Raw genomic sequence first — 14,610 nt, 5'->3', positions numbered from 1 at the left:
ACCTGCTGCTTGGCTTAAAAAGCCACAGTCCAGAAAAAGGTGATTTTACGGTGTTCTCCTTGGCAGCCCAGTTTTGTTTTGTTTTGTTTCTAAAGATGGGCACCTGAGCTAACATCTGTTGCCAATCTTTTTTTTTCTTCTTCTCCCCAGAGCCCCCCAGCACACAGTTGTCTGTTCTAGCCGTAGGTCCTTCTGGTTGTGTGGCAGCCCAGTTTTGTCCACTGTCGTGCTAGCAACGTGCGCACCCTTTGTTCTCCAGGAGGGAGAATACCTCCCGAGCCGACAAAGGGCAGCAGAGGCTCGTCTGGACCCAGAGGCTGTTCTCCAACAGGCGTGCCCTGCAGAGCCCCAGGAAAGTCCCCAGAGGTGGGCAGCCCTCCCACCTGCTCCCCAGAAGGCAACCTGCGGAGAAAACCAGCTCAGGGTGACCTGGATCCAGGCCGGCCTGGTGAGGTGTGGGAAACCCGAGCTTGGGCCTGGCTCTGGGCGGGGCTCCCTCGCGTGGCCCGGTTTTGTTTGCCTCTGTGTATGGCAACCAGAAACCACCGCGGCCAGCAGTTCTCAGAGGCTGCCTCTCGCACCCCGCCCCCCCCTTAGTTTAATCTCCTAAACTGATTTGTCAGCATCAGGAAGTGACATGACAGCTTTCCTCACAAAAGGGAAACTCCTCCGCATTACCATGGGGATGGAGGCCACTGTATGATCACAGATTTATATAATCTTAAAGGTGTACACACCATGATGTCATCCTAGATGCGCCAGGGGAAGGAGGCAGGGAGACAGACGCCGGAGGCTGCAGGTCCAGGGCAAATTAGCTATGATTTGCAAAATTCCAAGGAAAGGAGAGGATGTGGTGGAAGCGTTTCGTGTTGGAAGTATCCTAATGGAACAATGGGTACTTGGAAACCACAGAAAAGCATAAAGTATGCATTGATGCACTTTCTATGTCCTAGAATTACAGGGCTGGGAGGAACCTTACCCATTAGACCCAGTGCAAACTGTCATTTTACCGGTGGGAAAACTGAGACCCAAGAACCGCTAGAGGTCACTAGGGGAGGTAAAAGGGTCTGAGTGTTTCCCCAGGGCCCACGACCTGCCGGGCATTTTACATTCATGAGCCCATTTCCTGCTCACAAGTGAAACGGGTTTCATTATCTTCATCATACAGATGAGGAAACTGAGGCCCAAAGGGATAAACAGCTTTTCTACCCCAAAATTGCATGGTAAAACCATGATGACGTCTGGCTGGCTAGAAAGCTCATCTTTTCCCCGCTCCCTCACACTGTCTTTTGGACTGCACTAGGCTTCAGGCAACAGTCTCCTCACAGACCCGGGTCTCAATGTCTGCAATGACACTTACTTGCTGTGTGACGGTGGGCTGGAAGTACAAGGCTGTCGCTTCACCTCTCTGGGCCTCAGCTTCCTCCTCTGTAAAATGGGTGTTGCTGTTAAAGGTTAAATGTGATCCTATGGAAAGCAGTTAGCACAGTGGGTGGCACACGACATCAGCTCTAAAATTCACAGCTATTATTACCACACTATCAGTATTAAATGTTGCGTTGTCTCTATTTCAACCTCCCACTGAAAAACAAACATTTCAATAGTTTAAGCATCTTTTCCTCATGAGGTACTTTTTTTTTTCCCTAAGAAACGTAGTCTCAGGCCAAAAGTGACATTTTTCTGGAGGGCCTGAAGACAGGTAATCGGATACATGGGGAAAGGGCTAACCACCCTTGCTCTCCCGGGCTGGTGGGAGGTGGAACGGCTTGTGCTGGGAGAAGCGAGTGAACTGTTTTCACCGGCGGCTCCCTAAGGCAGACGCTGTATTTTTCCACTGCGTGGATCACACTGGAGATTAATTTTGTTCAGCCAGTGCCTGCCAAGCAGAAAGTGATGGCCGGAGCCCATGGGGAAGTCAGCCATGGCATCCGCCATGGGCTCGAAGTCGCTGGTACATTTCCACGAAGGGAGATATTTGCAATAGTAGATTTCTAGGGTTTGATAAAAACACTGGGTACGGTTTGTTTTGTAAGGCGTGAATGCACTTGCAAACGGAAGCCCAGCGAGGAAATGAGCTTGCCAGCCAGGATAAGTTCTTCGAACTTAGAACACAGGGATCTTTAAGGCCCTGGGAGTCAGGTGACAGACGGTGAACCAGTGGGGAAAGGTCAAGGGCACTGATTCTGCGTCAAGGCCTTGAGCCACGGGACTGGACCAAGACCACTGCTCAGGGCGCTCCCAGAGAAGTCAAGTAAGAGCTTTCCTTTTCTGCTTCCTACAGCACTTTGTCCAGAGACAAGCAGATGGGGTGCAGCAGCTAAGGGGCCAGCAACCCAGAAGCTTCACTATTATTTAATTCAACATTACAGACTGGATTGGTAGTCAATTACACCTTCTCTGTTTTGGCCGCTTTGGCAAGAGAGAGTAAAAATCCAGAATATTGCCCTAGAGCAGGTCAGACTTAATTGCCTGTCTTCTTCAACAAAGTCATGAAATTAGAGCAGCAGGTGACCTGAAGGAGGCAGCCAGCAAACATGCTGTGTACACACGCAGAGATGTGGCTCCAAAACGCTAAGTGTCAGGTTAGGGGTGGGTGGGGATTTCAGGTGATCTGTCTACCTTCTATTTGCTTATGGTGATTGGGGTTTTTTTTTAACCATCTGAGGTATTACTTTCACAAAAATAAAGGTCCTATCAAAGGCTCAAGAGAGCACATGAGAAGCACCCGATAGGGCACAAGGCACATGGAATTAGGAAGCAGAACAGATGTGGGGCCCAATTCCCCCACCCCCACCCTCACCCCCACCCCCACCCCCACCACCCTGGGTCTCGAAATCTGTAAACGATTTGCTGAATCGTTTTGGGGGCAGATACCACACACTGCCGCCTTGCACATAGTAGGAACACATTACTATCGTCCTCATGACTCTAGCACAGCTCAGAAACAGGAGGAAGGTTCCGTATTATTCTGGAGAAGGTATTCAAAGAAAAAGGCAACCCAGGCAAGTGGCTATGTCCTACTTCTGGCTCTGGAGACACTTGGGCTCCCTGGGTGACATGGTCGGAGATACAGCTGTGGTTTTTTGTGACAGATTACACTCTCTACCTCCCTTGCAACCCAGCCATCCTGCAGCCACCAAGAAGTGTGGGGTCAGACCCAACACACACTCTGGAGGCCCGCCTCCGGGTTCTCCACTATTCCACTAGTGCAAGATGGGTGTGGTGGGGCTGCCCAAGAAATAAAGCATTGCAGGATCAATAGAAATGTCATAATTTATTCTGTAGTATAAAAAAGTTATCCTTGTATAACAAAATGTCTTCTTAGAAGAAGAAATATATTATTTCAGGCCATAAATAATCAGCAAATATACAACTGTTGGCAACTAAAAAAAAACCCAACACTGGTGCTTTCCATCAGTGCTGAAAACAAACCTGTTCAGGATCTATTTACAGGATATTACAGTACTCAAACACAAAAATTGAGGTATTTGGTTCTTCTAGGAGTAGACACTGACGCTTGTGAAGGCAGACCACCTCCACAAAAATAAATAAGGTAAATTCTCACACATATATGTCGCCGGGAATGGTAACACTGGTAGGTATGTCAAGCATGAAGAGTTCCTACGAAAAACGGAGGGCGAGCAAAAAGAAACTGGCTCACAAAGAGTCCTTTCTCTTGTGCCCCTTTTTGTCAGAGGGACTGCATGTACCCACTATATATTGGTCCCGAACGTGCTGAGTCCAGCAAATGTCTCGATGCTAAGTCATCACTGTGACTGCCTGGGAACCCAGCGGAACTCAGGTGAAATTAAATAAATAAGGACCGGCCCTCCCGAGCCCCCTCCCCGGAGTCAGTGCGTTTCTCCTCAAGGAGCCTGGAGTCCGGTGGGCTGTGCGGATCGCCTCCCGCGGCCTCAGCAGCTGGGAGAGGTCGTAATGGGGCTCTGAAGGTAGCTCAGCGCACTGTTGGCGGAGTGGACGGGGATGGAGACGGGGAAGTTGAAGACGGTGGTGGTGGAGGAGCTGCGGTCGAGCACGGCCATGGCAGGGCTCCCGGCCTCGGCCGAGCAGTGCGGGGCCAGGACCTGGGACTCGAACTGCAGCAGCTGGCCCATGAAGCTGAAGTTGGGGGAGATGATGCTTCTCCTCTGCTTCACAAACTCAAAGGCCTCGTCCAGCTTCACTCGGTTAGTCCTCATGAGGTAGGCGAGGCAGATGGTGGCAGACCGGGAAATGCCCGCCTGGCAGTGGACAAACACCCTTCCTCCGGCATTCTTGATGGAGTCTGGAAAATGAAGGGCAACTGCTTACTCAAGAGCTCAGAACGACCCCGACCCCAGGCACAGGGTGTCTGAGAAATGTCATGGGTCCTGTCCAGAGGTGGCCACCCTCGCCTCACGCCATCACACGGACACTGTTCGTGGAGGCAGTGGGGCACTGTGCAAAGAACAGCAGTGAAGGATATAACCTCGCCCAGCCATTGCCACCCAGCTGATTGATACTGGACAAATCAATTCAACTCTCTGAACCTCGGGTCGCCAATTTGTAAAGTGGGCCATCCAATCCATTATTTTGCAGGCATGTTACCCACACCACACTGACATTTAATGTCTGGAGAAAGGCTTAGAAGAAGGTCATTCAAGTCCTTGCCATAGAGTTGGGCCCAGTGGCTCAAATGGGGGAGTGAGGCAGAAGTCCCAGGCACCTGTTCCACTCACCTATGAAATCGATCGCCTCGTTGAACCAGGAGCTGATGTCCGCCTTGTGGTTGTCCTCCACTGGGATGCTCTTGTACTGGTAGTGACTCTCGAAATGGTTGGGGCAGTTGGCTGAGACGTTGATCAAGGCAGTGATGCCCAAGGCATCCAGCATGTCCTTCCGGGAAGCATGGTATGCACTGCCCAGGTACAGAAAGGGCAGGATCTCCACTGGGCCACCCTGAAATCCAGGAATATCCAACAACTGTCAAGCTTCGCTCATGTCAATGCCAGTGCCCACACCCACAAAAACTCCCGGCTGGAAAAGTCAGTTTCAATACTGGGCGAACTTCTCTGCACTGCCGTTGTTGTCTAAATAATTGGGAACTAAACCCACGTGCCTGGGCAGGGCTAACAGGTTCGTTTCTGTAGTGCTGGCAATTCGAGACTCAAGCTCCATCATACCACTTAGCCATGGGATCAATAAGTTCCCTGTGTCCCCTCCGTTATTAATAAGCCGCAGGTCACTTTCCATATTTTCACCAGCGCTGCCCTTCCAGACCTTTGCCAGCTGTTCCTTCTCCCCTCTGGCACGGTCCCCTACTAACCTGGTCATAGAGTGGGGTGCTACAGGAACTGCACCCTGATTCCGCGCTGTCAGGGACGCTGGTACTCAGGGGAAGGCTGAGCCCCATGGGGGTCGACTGTTTGCTGCACAGCTCCGGGCAGGAAGCTGAAAAAGCTTCATATCCTCCTGGGAATACAAAGAGACATTGTTTCCGTTAGTACCGCGGGGGTGAGAGGGCACCTTCCTTCAACTCCCCCACCCACCGGGGCTGGAAGTTTACCCCGGAGAGGCTCGGATCGCCTTTGTTCCTAGAGGCAAACAATGCCAATGACAAGTCCCCAGAATCCGACTCAGGCGCCCACGCGCTCCAGGTGGGGCAGGGGTCCCCCAACAAGGCGGCAGGGGGCGTCCGGCCGCCCGAGGGTCCCCGCGGGCGTACCTTTGAGGAAGAAGACGTGCGCGGCCCGCGCCTCGCGGCAGAGCGCGCCGGCGGCCAGGGCCAGGGTGCCGTCGCGCTTGGCGCCGTCCAGGGAGGCGCTGCGCTCGTCCAGCAGCACCACGGCGTGGTAGGCGCCGGCCAGCAGGCGGCCGCGCAGCTCGGCGTTGGGCACGATGTGCTCCAGGCCCATGGCGCCCTTGGCGCGGCGCCGCACGATGGTGCTGAAGCGCACGTTGACCGAGCCGGCGATGTGGCCGGCGTTGAAGGCGAAGAAGGAGCGGCAGTCCAGCAGCAGGCACTGCGCCGCGCGCTCCCGCAGCAGCGTCCGCAGGCCGCCGGCGTCCAGGGAGCCCACCTCCATGACCATGGCCGGCCCCAGCGCCCCCAGCGTGCAAATCCTCCCGTGCCCTTTGTCCTCGGGAGCCAAGAGCAGGGCGACCGCTTTCGAGGAAAAGCCCGGCCCTGGCTTGCTTTGCGCCGAACCCCAAACTGCCTTTGACTGAACGAGGGAGCGCGGTGCGGGACTCCGGGCGCCTCGGCTTCCTTGCTTCTCCCCAGCTCTGCCCCTCCGGCCCCGCTACGCTTCCAGCCCTGCTGTCCTTCACTGCGAGCTCGGCCCCGGGGAGCGCGGTTATATGTGGCCTCTCCCGGGACGGGGCGGGGCGGGGCGGGCGCGCAGGGGGAGGGGGTCTGTTTGTTTGAATGGCGGTCACGTGACCGGGTGGTGACGTCACCCGCCCTGCCCGGCTTGGCGCCGGCGGAGCCAGAGGCGAAGACGTCATCGGCCTCCGAGCGGGGTCCGCTGGCCTGGCGCTGGCTCGGGCCCCGGCCCCCGCCCGGCCGTCCGGCCTGCGCATGGCGCGTCCCCAGGGACCCGGCCCGCGCTGCTCCCCGGCCCCAGCGTGGAGCAGAGAAGGAGGGCGGGCTGCCAGCCGAGGGCTGACCTCTGGCACAGCGGGCAGCGTGCCCGCGGCCTCGGCCCCCCCACCCCCGCCCCCTGCCCCCTGCCCCCTGCCCCCTGCCCCCTGCCCCCTGCCCCCGCGCCCTGCCCCCTCGCCCCTCCCTGCGCCCCCGGCCGCCTCCGACCCCAGCGGAAAGGGGCTTCCTGCGCCTTCGCAGACACGTGTGCCCCTTTCATTTCCGCGTCCCCAACAGGCGGGGAGGCAGGGTCCCAAGGAGAAGCGATTTACTTGCCCAGTATCACAATGGGGGGCGGGGGGGACCGAGGGGAGAGAGGAGCCTGAAATAAGGGTCGGAGAAAAATTAGAAGTTTGTTCATAGAACTGTTCCTACCAAGAACAACCGGGGTGAGTTGGGCTGGAGGGGTTTAGGGAAATGCTTTCCTGTTTCCCAGCATTTCCTGTTACTTAAAAAAAATGTACATTTAACAAGTAAAATGCCTTCCAAGCAAACCCCCAGCGAAAAAAATGTTATTCCTAGTGGTGTGGTCCCTAGAAGACTTCGAGCCGGGGAATGGGGCTGAAATCAAGGTGGGGGGTCGCAAGGTGCCCTTGCGGTTGGCTGGGTTTGGCGTTTGGGGAGACGACCCCCAGAGCAACTCGACAGCGCCCCCCAGGGGCCGCCTGGCGCGTTTCTGGTCACGTTTGCCTGGGACAGATGGAGCCGCGCCGGCTCGCCCTTTATTCCCACAAATGTGTAAGGATTGGGAGCTTTCCGTGCGCGGGGCTGGGGGCTCCAGCGGGGGGCTGAGCCCCCCACCAACACCACCACCAACCCCAGGCCCTGGTTCTCGCCATCTGTATGGGCTGAACTCGAAATCCCGTCTTACGGCTTTAGGAGGCTTTCCAGGACCTGGACAAACGTTTGGGAAGACCCCATGCGGTCACCCGCCCCCTGAGCCCCACTGACGGCCCCCAGGGCAGCGGAGACCGCTGTGGCGGCAGCGACGCGCTAGGTACACAAACAGAAAGGTTGCGCCACCGGCCGGGGTGCCGAGTCAGGAACATTCTGCGGTTTCTTCCCCTGTCCTCCGGGGCGGAGGGGGCGGGGATTTCACTGCCACCCTGTGTCGTTGATCTGTTGATTATATCACCAAGAGAGGCAACTTCTGCATTTGCCCCGTTTGGCTTCTGTGTTCACACATGCTCGAACTTTCGGCCCAAGTTCTAGAAAAGTTTGGGCTGTTTTTTTTTTTTAAGGGCGTTTTCTACCTTCAGATAAACATTGACTGAGGACAGCAGAGGTCCTCAGATAATGGCAACACCCTCCCAGTATCTTTAAAAAAAAAAGAAAAAAATTCTTTATTTGTTTATACTACTTATTCAGCTGAGGAACTCACATATTTTGGGGGTTGAATCATAAAATGTTACAGCTGCTGACTTTTCACAGCATACCAACTTGATCTGCCCCAATTTTTTTTTCTGTTTGCCAGGAACATTCATTATACCTTCCTCTACTCACATTTTTTAAAAAGAAAACTTTTTAATGCAGATCTTACAGTGATGGGGCGCAGTCTGGCCCTGGAGTCAGGTGTCTGCTGAGCTCTGGGGTTTTCCTCTTTATCCCCTTCCGAAAGAGCATAGCTCGATCCCCATGCTGTCAGTTCTTTGCTGGGTGATCCTAGGTGAATCTCTTTCCGTGCTGAGCCTCTAAGACCATATCTGTACAGTGGGTTTATAGCTGGCTACTTCGTGGCCGGTTTAAGCCCAAGTGAGAGACGGTGGGTGTGAGGAACGCAGGCCCTACCCAACCTCTCTCGTTATGATTCACCAGATCTCCTGGCTTTCCCCTTCCCAGCAGAGCACTTCTTATATCATCATGCCACTGGGCGTTTCAGGCTCTGGCACCAGAACCCGGGAGAAGGTCACCACGAGATGCCAGTAGGTATGGTTGGGACAGGGCCCAGCTGAGGGAAATGTCCCTCCCTGAGACCAACTGACACACAACAGCTGGGGTCAGGGGTCTGGTGGTGAAGGGGTAGCCACTGAGGCCCCCAGTCCAAGCAGTGGAGATGCTGCTTTTGGCTGGAGATGGAGCCAAAGGGAGGCCCAGCATCATGGGGTCTGTAGTGACTGCAGAAGAAGCGGGGACTGGAATTGCAGGCCTGGCAGGCAGAGGGCCACGAAGGAGGAGGAATCAGTAGACATGGGTTCAGGGAAGAGAACCGGGCCTTTCGGGCCTGGGCTCCTCCCCATTTTAGATGCGCTTGGGAACAAACCCGGGGGCAGTGTAGGGTAGCAGGAAGGATTTGAACTCAGAAGGCCTGGCCTGGACACCCCACCCTTACGTGTGGCCTTGAGTAAGTCAGTTCCCCTCGCTGAGCCTCCAGGCCCTCCTCCTGTGACAGAGATAACAACACGTACCTCTCGGGGCTGTGGGGAGTGTAGCCAGGGTTGGCGTGACCCTTTAATCCCTGTCGGGATCCTGCCCTCAAAGTCGACTTTGGCTCTGTCCTGGGGTCACAGGAGGAGAAAGGGTGGCGCTCCCACAGACGACAGTCAGAAAGTAGCCCAGCTCACTGCTCCGCAACCTTGGGCAAGCAGCTTAACATCTCTGAGCCTCGGTTTCCCCATTTGTAATCTGGAAATATGATCCATCCAGGCCTAAGTGAGAGTGTGTGAGAAAGGGCCTGAGTGGGTCTCTCCTAGGAGGGGCACTCTCGGCAGAGGGAGCTGGCAGAGTCCACAGCCCTGGTACTGTCTCCTCTGGGCTATCTGGTGGCTCCTCCCTTTTCGCCCAGTACCCTCCGTGGCACCCCTTTCCCACCAGATCCAAAGCCCACCACCACGGGGCCTCGCCCATCCGTCTGGCCAGCCCCCGCTACTCTCATTGACTCTCCTGTTGTTCTCTAGGCAAACTCGCTGGGCCCACGTCCTTTCCCACTCCCACCTCTGCTCACACTGCTCCTCCTTCCCCTGCCAGGACGCTCCCCCCTGTGGACTTGGCCATAATCTTTCCCCATCCTTCAAGACCGAAAGAGCCATGTCCGTGGAGGCTGCCCTGGTTTCTCCAACGTCTCCTACCCCTGAGCCCTGGAGGACTCTGTCCGAACCTTCTGACTGTAAGAGTCTCTCAGCTCCTTATCTGACCCTCCCTGAGTTACTTGAGGGCAGACTGTGTTTTTCTCATCTCTATACCTCACCACCCTACGACCTTAGATGCAGCCCTGGCACATAGTAGGTCCACAGTTTGTGCCATGATGGACGAGTTTTTTTAAAGCGTACTGTTGAAAAGTCTCAGAAGAGAAGAGAACAGAACTGGCCTTTATTAAACCTCTCCCTGTGCCTTCTGCATGACAAATATCATCTCATGAACTAATCAATGATTCCTCTGTGAGGAGGTTGTTATCTCCAAGTCACAGGCAAGGAAAGAGGCTCAGAGAGGGGACACGCCCAAGGTCACGAAGCTGGTAATCCTCGGACGCAGATCCAAGCCCTGGGCCTGTCTGACTGGGAGGAGGAGCTGGGGCCCAGGCAGCCGCCTCAGGAAGCCCCGTCTGTGAAGGCCTCGCCCGTGCAGGCCCCACCCCGGCAGCGCTGGCTGGAGCCTCTGACTCTCTGAGCAGAGTGGTCCCTGGCCCCAGCCCTGGAGGGAGCCTGAGGCTCCTAGGATCCCTGACTTAGGCCTTGGTGTCCCCACTGCCTCTCCAAAGTCACTCAGTGCTTGGGATTTGGGGGAGCCACAGGCAGGGAGACCCAGCAGCCACTCGGCCCATCTGAAGGGACTGGCAAGGGCTGACTTCACCCTCCACACCCAGGCGGTTAGGACAGAGCCAGCTGCTATTGCACAAGCCTTACCGACAGGTCTCCACGGTCAGGCCTGGGAGGGCCTGCAGAGCCACGTCATCTCAGCCCGCCCCCTCGATTGAGAGACAAGGGCCCAGAGAAGTTAGGCAACCTATCCAAAGTCACACAGTGTTCGGAACATTCTAAATCTAGTCAGCATTGTGTGACCTGTGTGTTCAAACCCTTAAGTGTTTATCTCAGGAGGGTGGGTTCCTCTTGTTTTCTTCCTTATAATTCTGTATGGTTTGAATTTTTCAACACAAATTGGAACTGTTGTAAACAGGAAAAAAGTTAAAGATGTTAAAAGGCAACCATATTTAGGGTAAACCATATTTATTATATTCAGGGTAACTTGTTAAAAGCAAGTTACAGAGTTAGACCACCTGGGTTAGAATCCCAGCTTGACCACTCACCAGCTGTGTGTCCTTGGGCAAGTTACTTTACCTCTCGGAGACTCAGTTTCCTCGTGTAAAATGAGGATGATAATAGCATCTGTCTTGTAGGGCCAAGATGAAGACCACGTGAGACAGGTGTCGGCAACCTACAGCCCATGAGTCAAATCGAGCCCACTCCCTCTTTTTGTACAACCCACAAGCTGAGAATGGCTTTTACATTTTAAGGGGTTGGGGGAAAAAATCAAAAGAAGAGTAACATTGTGACGTGAAAGCTGTATGAAATTCAGATTTCAGTGTCCGTAAATAAAGTTTTATTGGGACACAACCACACCCGTTGGCTTTCGTACCCTCTGTGGCTGCTTTCGCGTTGCAATGGCAGGTGAGTAGCTGTGACACTGTATGGCTCACAAAGCGTAGAATGTTGGCTTCTGTGCCTTTACAGGAAAAGTGTGTCAGCTCCTGATATGAATGAGATCATGGATGTGGATGAAAAGCACTTAAGAACAATGCCTGGCACAGGGTCAGTGTTTAGTAAACTTTGTTGTTATTAACGTACTGCTATTTATAAAGCCTTCTTCCCCTAGGCTGCGTTTAAAAGCCGTAATTGCTTTTATGTTTCATTGAGTCTAAGGCACATTTTTCATATTTTAACATTGCTTAAAGTGGAAGGTGAGTTAGAATCAGAGGCATATCATAGTTAATTGACATAGTTAAATGACAGCATTTTTCTTTGTTTCTTTCTTTCTTTTGAAAAGGATTTTATTTATTTATTTTATTTTTTTGAGGAAGATTAGCCCTGAGCTAACATCTGCCAATCCTCCTCTTTTTGCTGAGGAAGACTGGCCCTGAGCTAACATCTGTGCCCATCTTCCTCTACTTTATATGTGGGACGCCTACCACAGCATGGTGTGCCAAGCGGTGCCATGTCCACACCTGGGATCCGAACCTGTGAACCCCAGGCCACCGAAGTAGAACGTGCACGCTTAACCGCTGCACCACTGGGCCGGCCCTGCATTTTCCTTTCTTAACGGTGCATAAATTAATCAGGGGGGTCTTAGAATTGCTGACACCTTAGATCTGGTAGGATGCAGTCACATAAAAAGGTTTAAGGTAGACAAGAATTGAAATGCTGCAGTCATTCAAGTAACAAACATTTTAGCAGAAGACAGACTTGTTGATAAAGTACACCCAGGTACTAAGTGCCAGGGTGGAAACTGGGGAGACCAGAAAAGGGGCCCTCACCGAGCTGGGAGCGGGTTATGAGGGGAAGATGCCAAGGAGAGGATGTCTGTCTGGAGACATAAAGACTGACGTGGGATAGAAATATCTGGAAGAAATACCCCTGAGAGATGGGCCTCAATTGTCTACCACTTTCTCCCTGGGAGCCTCAGTTTCCTCCCCTGTTGAATGGGGCAGGATTAACCCTGAGACCAACTCTCAGATTCACCATGGGAGCAGACAAAGCCCCAGCAGCCTGTGTGAGCGGTCCCCAGGGCTGCTCGTTCCTGTCTCTCCCACGAGCCCGGGAGCAGGGAGGTGACGTCTTGCCCCTCTTGGTCCCCAGCACAAACCTCAAGGCAGGTTTGTCGGACAAACACATGAAGATGAGCACAGGAGCCTGGGAAAGGAACCAGGAAGCAGCAGGGCCTCGGTGACTCAGGCCTGTCCCTGAACCAAGGACACAGCCTGCCAACATGGCCCCAAGCCACACCCCAGCCGCGGGGGGAGCTGACGCCAGGGTGAGAAGCGACAGCTTTCTGTTGTTAGTTAATTTCTTTTAGACAGATTATGAATTGAGACGTAATTTCCTTTTCATAATTAGGAAACATTAATTAATGTTGGGGGGAGCAAATGAGGTCATATTTTGTCTATTCCAAACTCTTCCCTGACGGAAAGAGGAAGAAAAGTTATTGGCGGTGTGTTCAGAATCGTAGTGGAAGACTCAGAAATTGTGCATCCCAATTTGGCCTTTGTGAGTAGGTTATTTAGGGGCAGTTCTTAATAATAATCATTGCCAATCTCTATTAAGCACTTACTATGAGCCTGGCACTTTACCAATTGCCTTAGATTCATTTCCTCAGCATGCCGTGACGCTAACCCTGGGCGACAGGTACCATCACCACCCCCAGGTGAAGAGATGAAGGGAATGGAGGCCCAGAGAAGGAAACTAACTTGTCCAGAGGCACGCAGCAAGTAAGTGGCACAGCCAGGTGCCTGGTGCCCCCCTCTCTGTTTTCTCAGTCTTTTGTCCTCATCTCTCACAGCATTCAGTGGGCATGTCATGAGCATGGCGTGTTGCACCATTTCACTGTTTATTTGGGGGGATTATGACTTTTAGGGGGCTGCTTCTAGGTCGAAAAGAAAAGGGAAAAGGAAATATGCCCCAAACTCGGGCTTTCTGCCTGGCCCTCCCTGACTCACTGAGCCACATTGCACAAATGATTCATTCACTGGCCCTGACCTCAATGGGTTTGGCCACCCGTCGAGAGTGAAGTCACACCTCCAGCTTTCCAGGGCACTCGTTGGTCCTCTCATCCAACTTCAGGCAGGCACGACACAGGCCTGGTTGAGTTTGCTTGGGGTCGGGAACAGGGAAGCACACAAATGCTTCTTGGTGTCCTGAAGCCTTGGATAGGCCACTCGCTTCTGACCTCTGAGGTCCTCCGAGGGGCCTACAGTAGATTGCTAGGGCTGTCATAACAAAGCAGCACAAGCTGAGTGACATCAAACGACAGAAATTGATTGTCTCCCAGCTCTGGAGGCCACGAGTCCAAGACCAAGGTGTTGGCAAGGTTGGTTCCTTCTGAGGGCTGTGAGGGAGCATCTGTCCCAGGCCTCACTCCCAACTTCTGGTGGTTTGCTGACAATCTTCGGTGTTCCCTGGCTTGCAGAGGCATCACGCCAATCTCAGCCTTCATCTTCACGTGGCATTCTCCCTGTGTGTCTGTGGCCCAGTCTCCTCTTGGTATCGGGACACCAGTCATACTGGATTAGGTCCCACCCTAATGACCTCATTTTAACATGATAACCTGGGTAAAGACCCTCTTTCCAAATAAGGTCACGTTCTGAGGTACTGAGGGTTGGGACTTCAGCATATCTTTTTTAGGGGACATAATTCAACCCATAACAGAGTCTGTGCCCCAAAGATAGCCCCTGATAATCCACATTCAATATCATAAAGATGTCCGTTTAACCCAGGTAAAGATATCCATTTAACATGATCCTCTTGAAAATGCTGAGGGTAGGTTGGTTTTCCTTTCCTAGAGTTAAACAAGTTGATTCTGAAGTTGATGTGAAATAATAAACAATCAAGAATGGCCAGGAAAACTGAAAAGGAAGGCCAGTGGGGTGGAAGTAAGCCCTACCAGAAGTTCAAACGTACCACGAACCCCCACGGTTAAATGGTGTCGTTGGGAGCCTGCATAGCCAGACAGACCGAGGGAGCAGAATAGACTCCAGAAATTTGCCCAAGGACAAATGGGAGTTCAGTGTGTGACGAAGGTGACATCTCCAACCACTGGGGCATGAGGGACTTGTTAGTAAGTGGTCTTGAGACAATTGGACAACCATTTGGAAAAAAGATAAGTGGACCCATACCTCACACCAAACACCTAAATAAGTACCAAATGGCCCAGAGATCCAGATTTTTTTAAATGAGATCTTGCAATTTGTAGGAGAAAACATGAGGGGATTTCTTCATTACCAAGGAGTGAGGAAAGCCTTTCAACTTAGGACTCAAAATAATGAAAGAAAAGCTTGATAAATT

At 53.1% G+C, this 14,610-nt stretch overlaps 1 protein-coding gene across 1 annotated transcript; it reads right to left on the bottom strand.

Moving 5' to 3' along the window:
• Nucleotides 1-3,255: 3,255 nt before the first annotated feature.
• On the bottom strand, nucleotides 3,256-6,580 carry DUSP1 (dual specificity phosphatase 1). Its single transcript, XM_008509842.2, has 4 exons — nucleotides 5,705-6,580; nucleotides 5,306-5,451; nucleotides 4,719-4,938; nucleotides 3,256-4,285 (listed from the first exon to the last, which is right to left on the bottom strand). Exons 1-4 carry the CDS (start codon nucleotides 6,069-6,071, stop codon nucleotides 3,915-3,917), a joined length of 1,104 nt encoding a protein of 367 aa, XP_008508064.2. The 5' UTR covers nucleotides 6,072-6,580; the 3' UTR covers nucleotides 3,256-3,914.
• Between the last annotated feature and the right edge of the window lie 8,030 nt (nucleotides 6,581-14,610).

Source organism: Equus przewalskii, chromosome 13 (assembly GCF_037783145.1).
Source record: "Equus przewalskii isolate Varuska chromosome 13, EquPr2, whole genome shotgun sequence".
Classification (NCBI taxonomy): Eukaryota; Metazoa; Chordata; class Mammalia; order Perissodactyla; family Equidae; genus Equus; species Equus przewalskii.
Note: the sequence above shows the minus strand (reverse complement) of the source record. Positions and strands in the feature narration are given on the sequence as shown.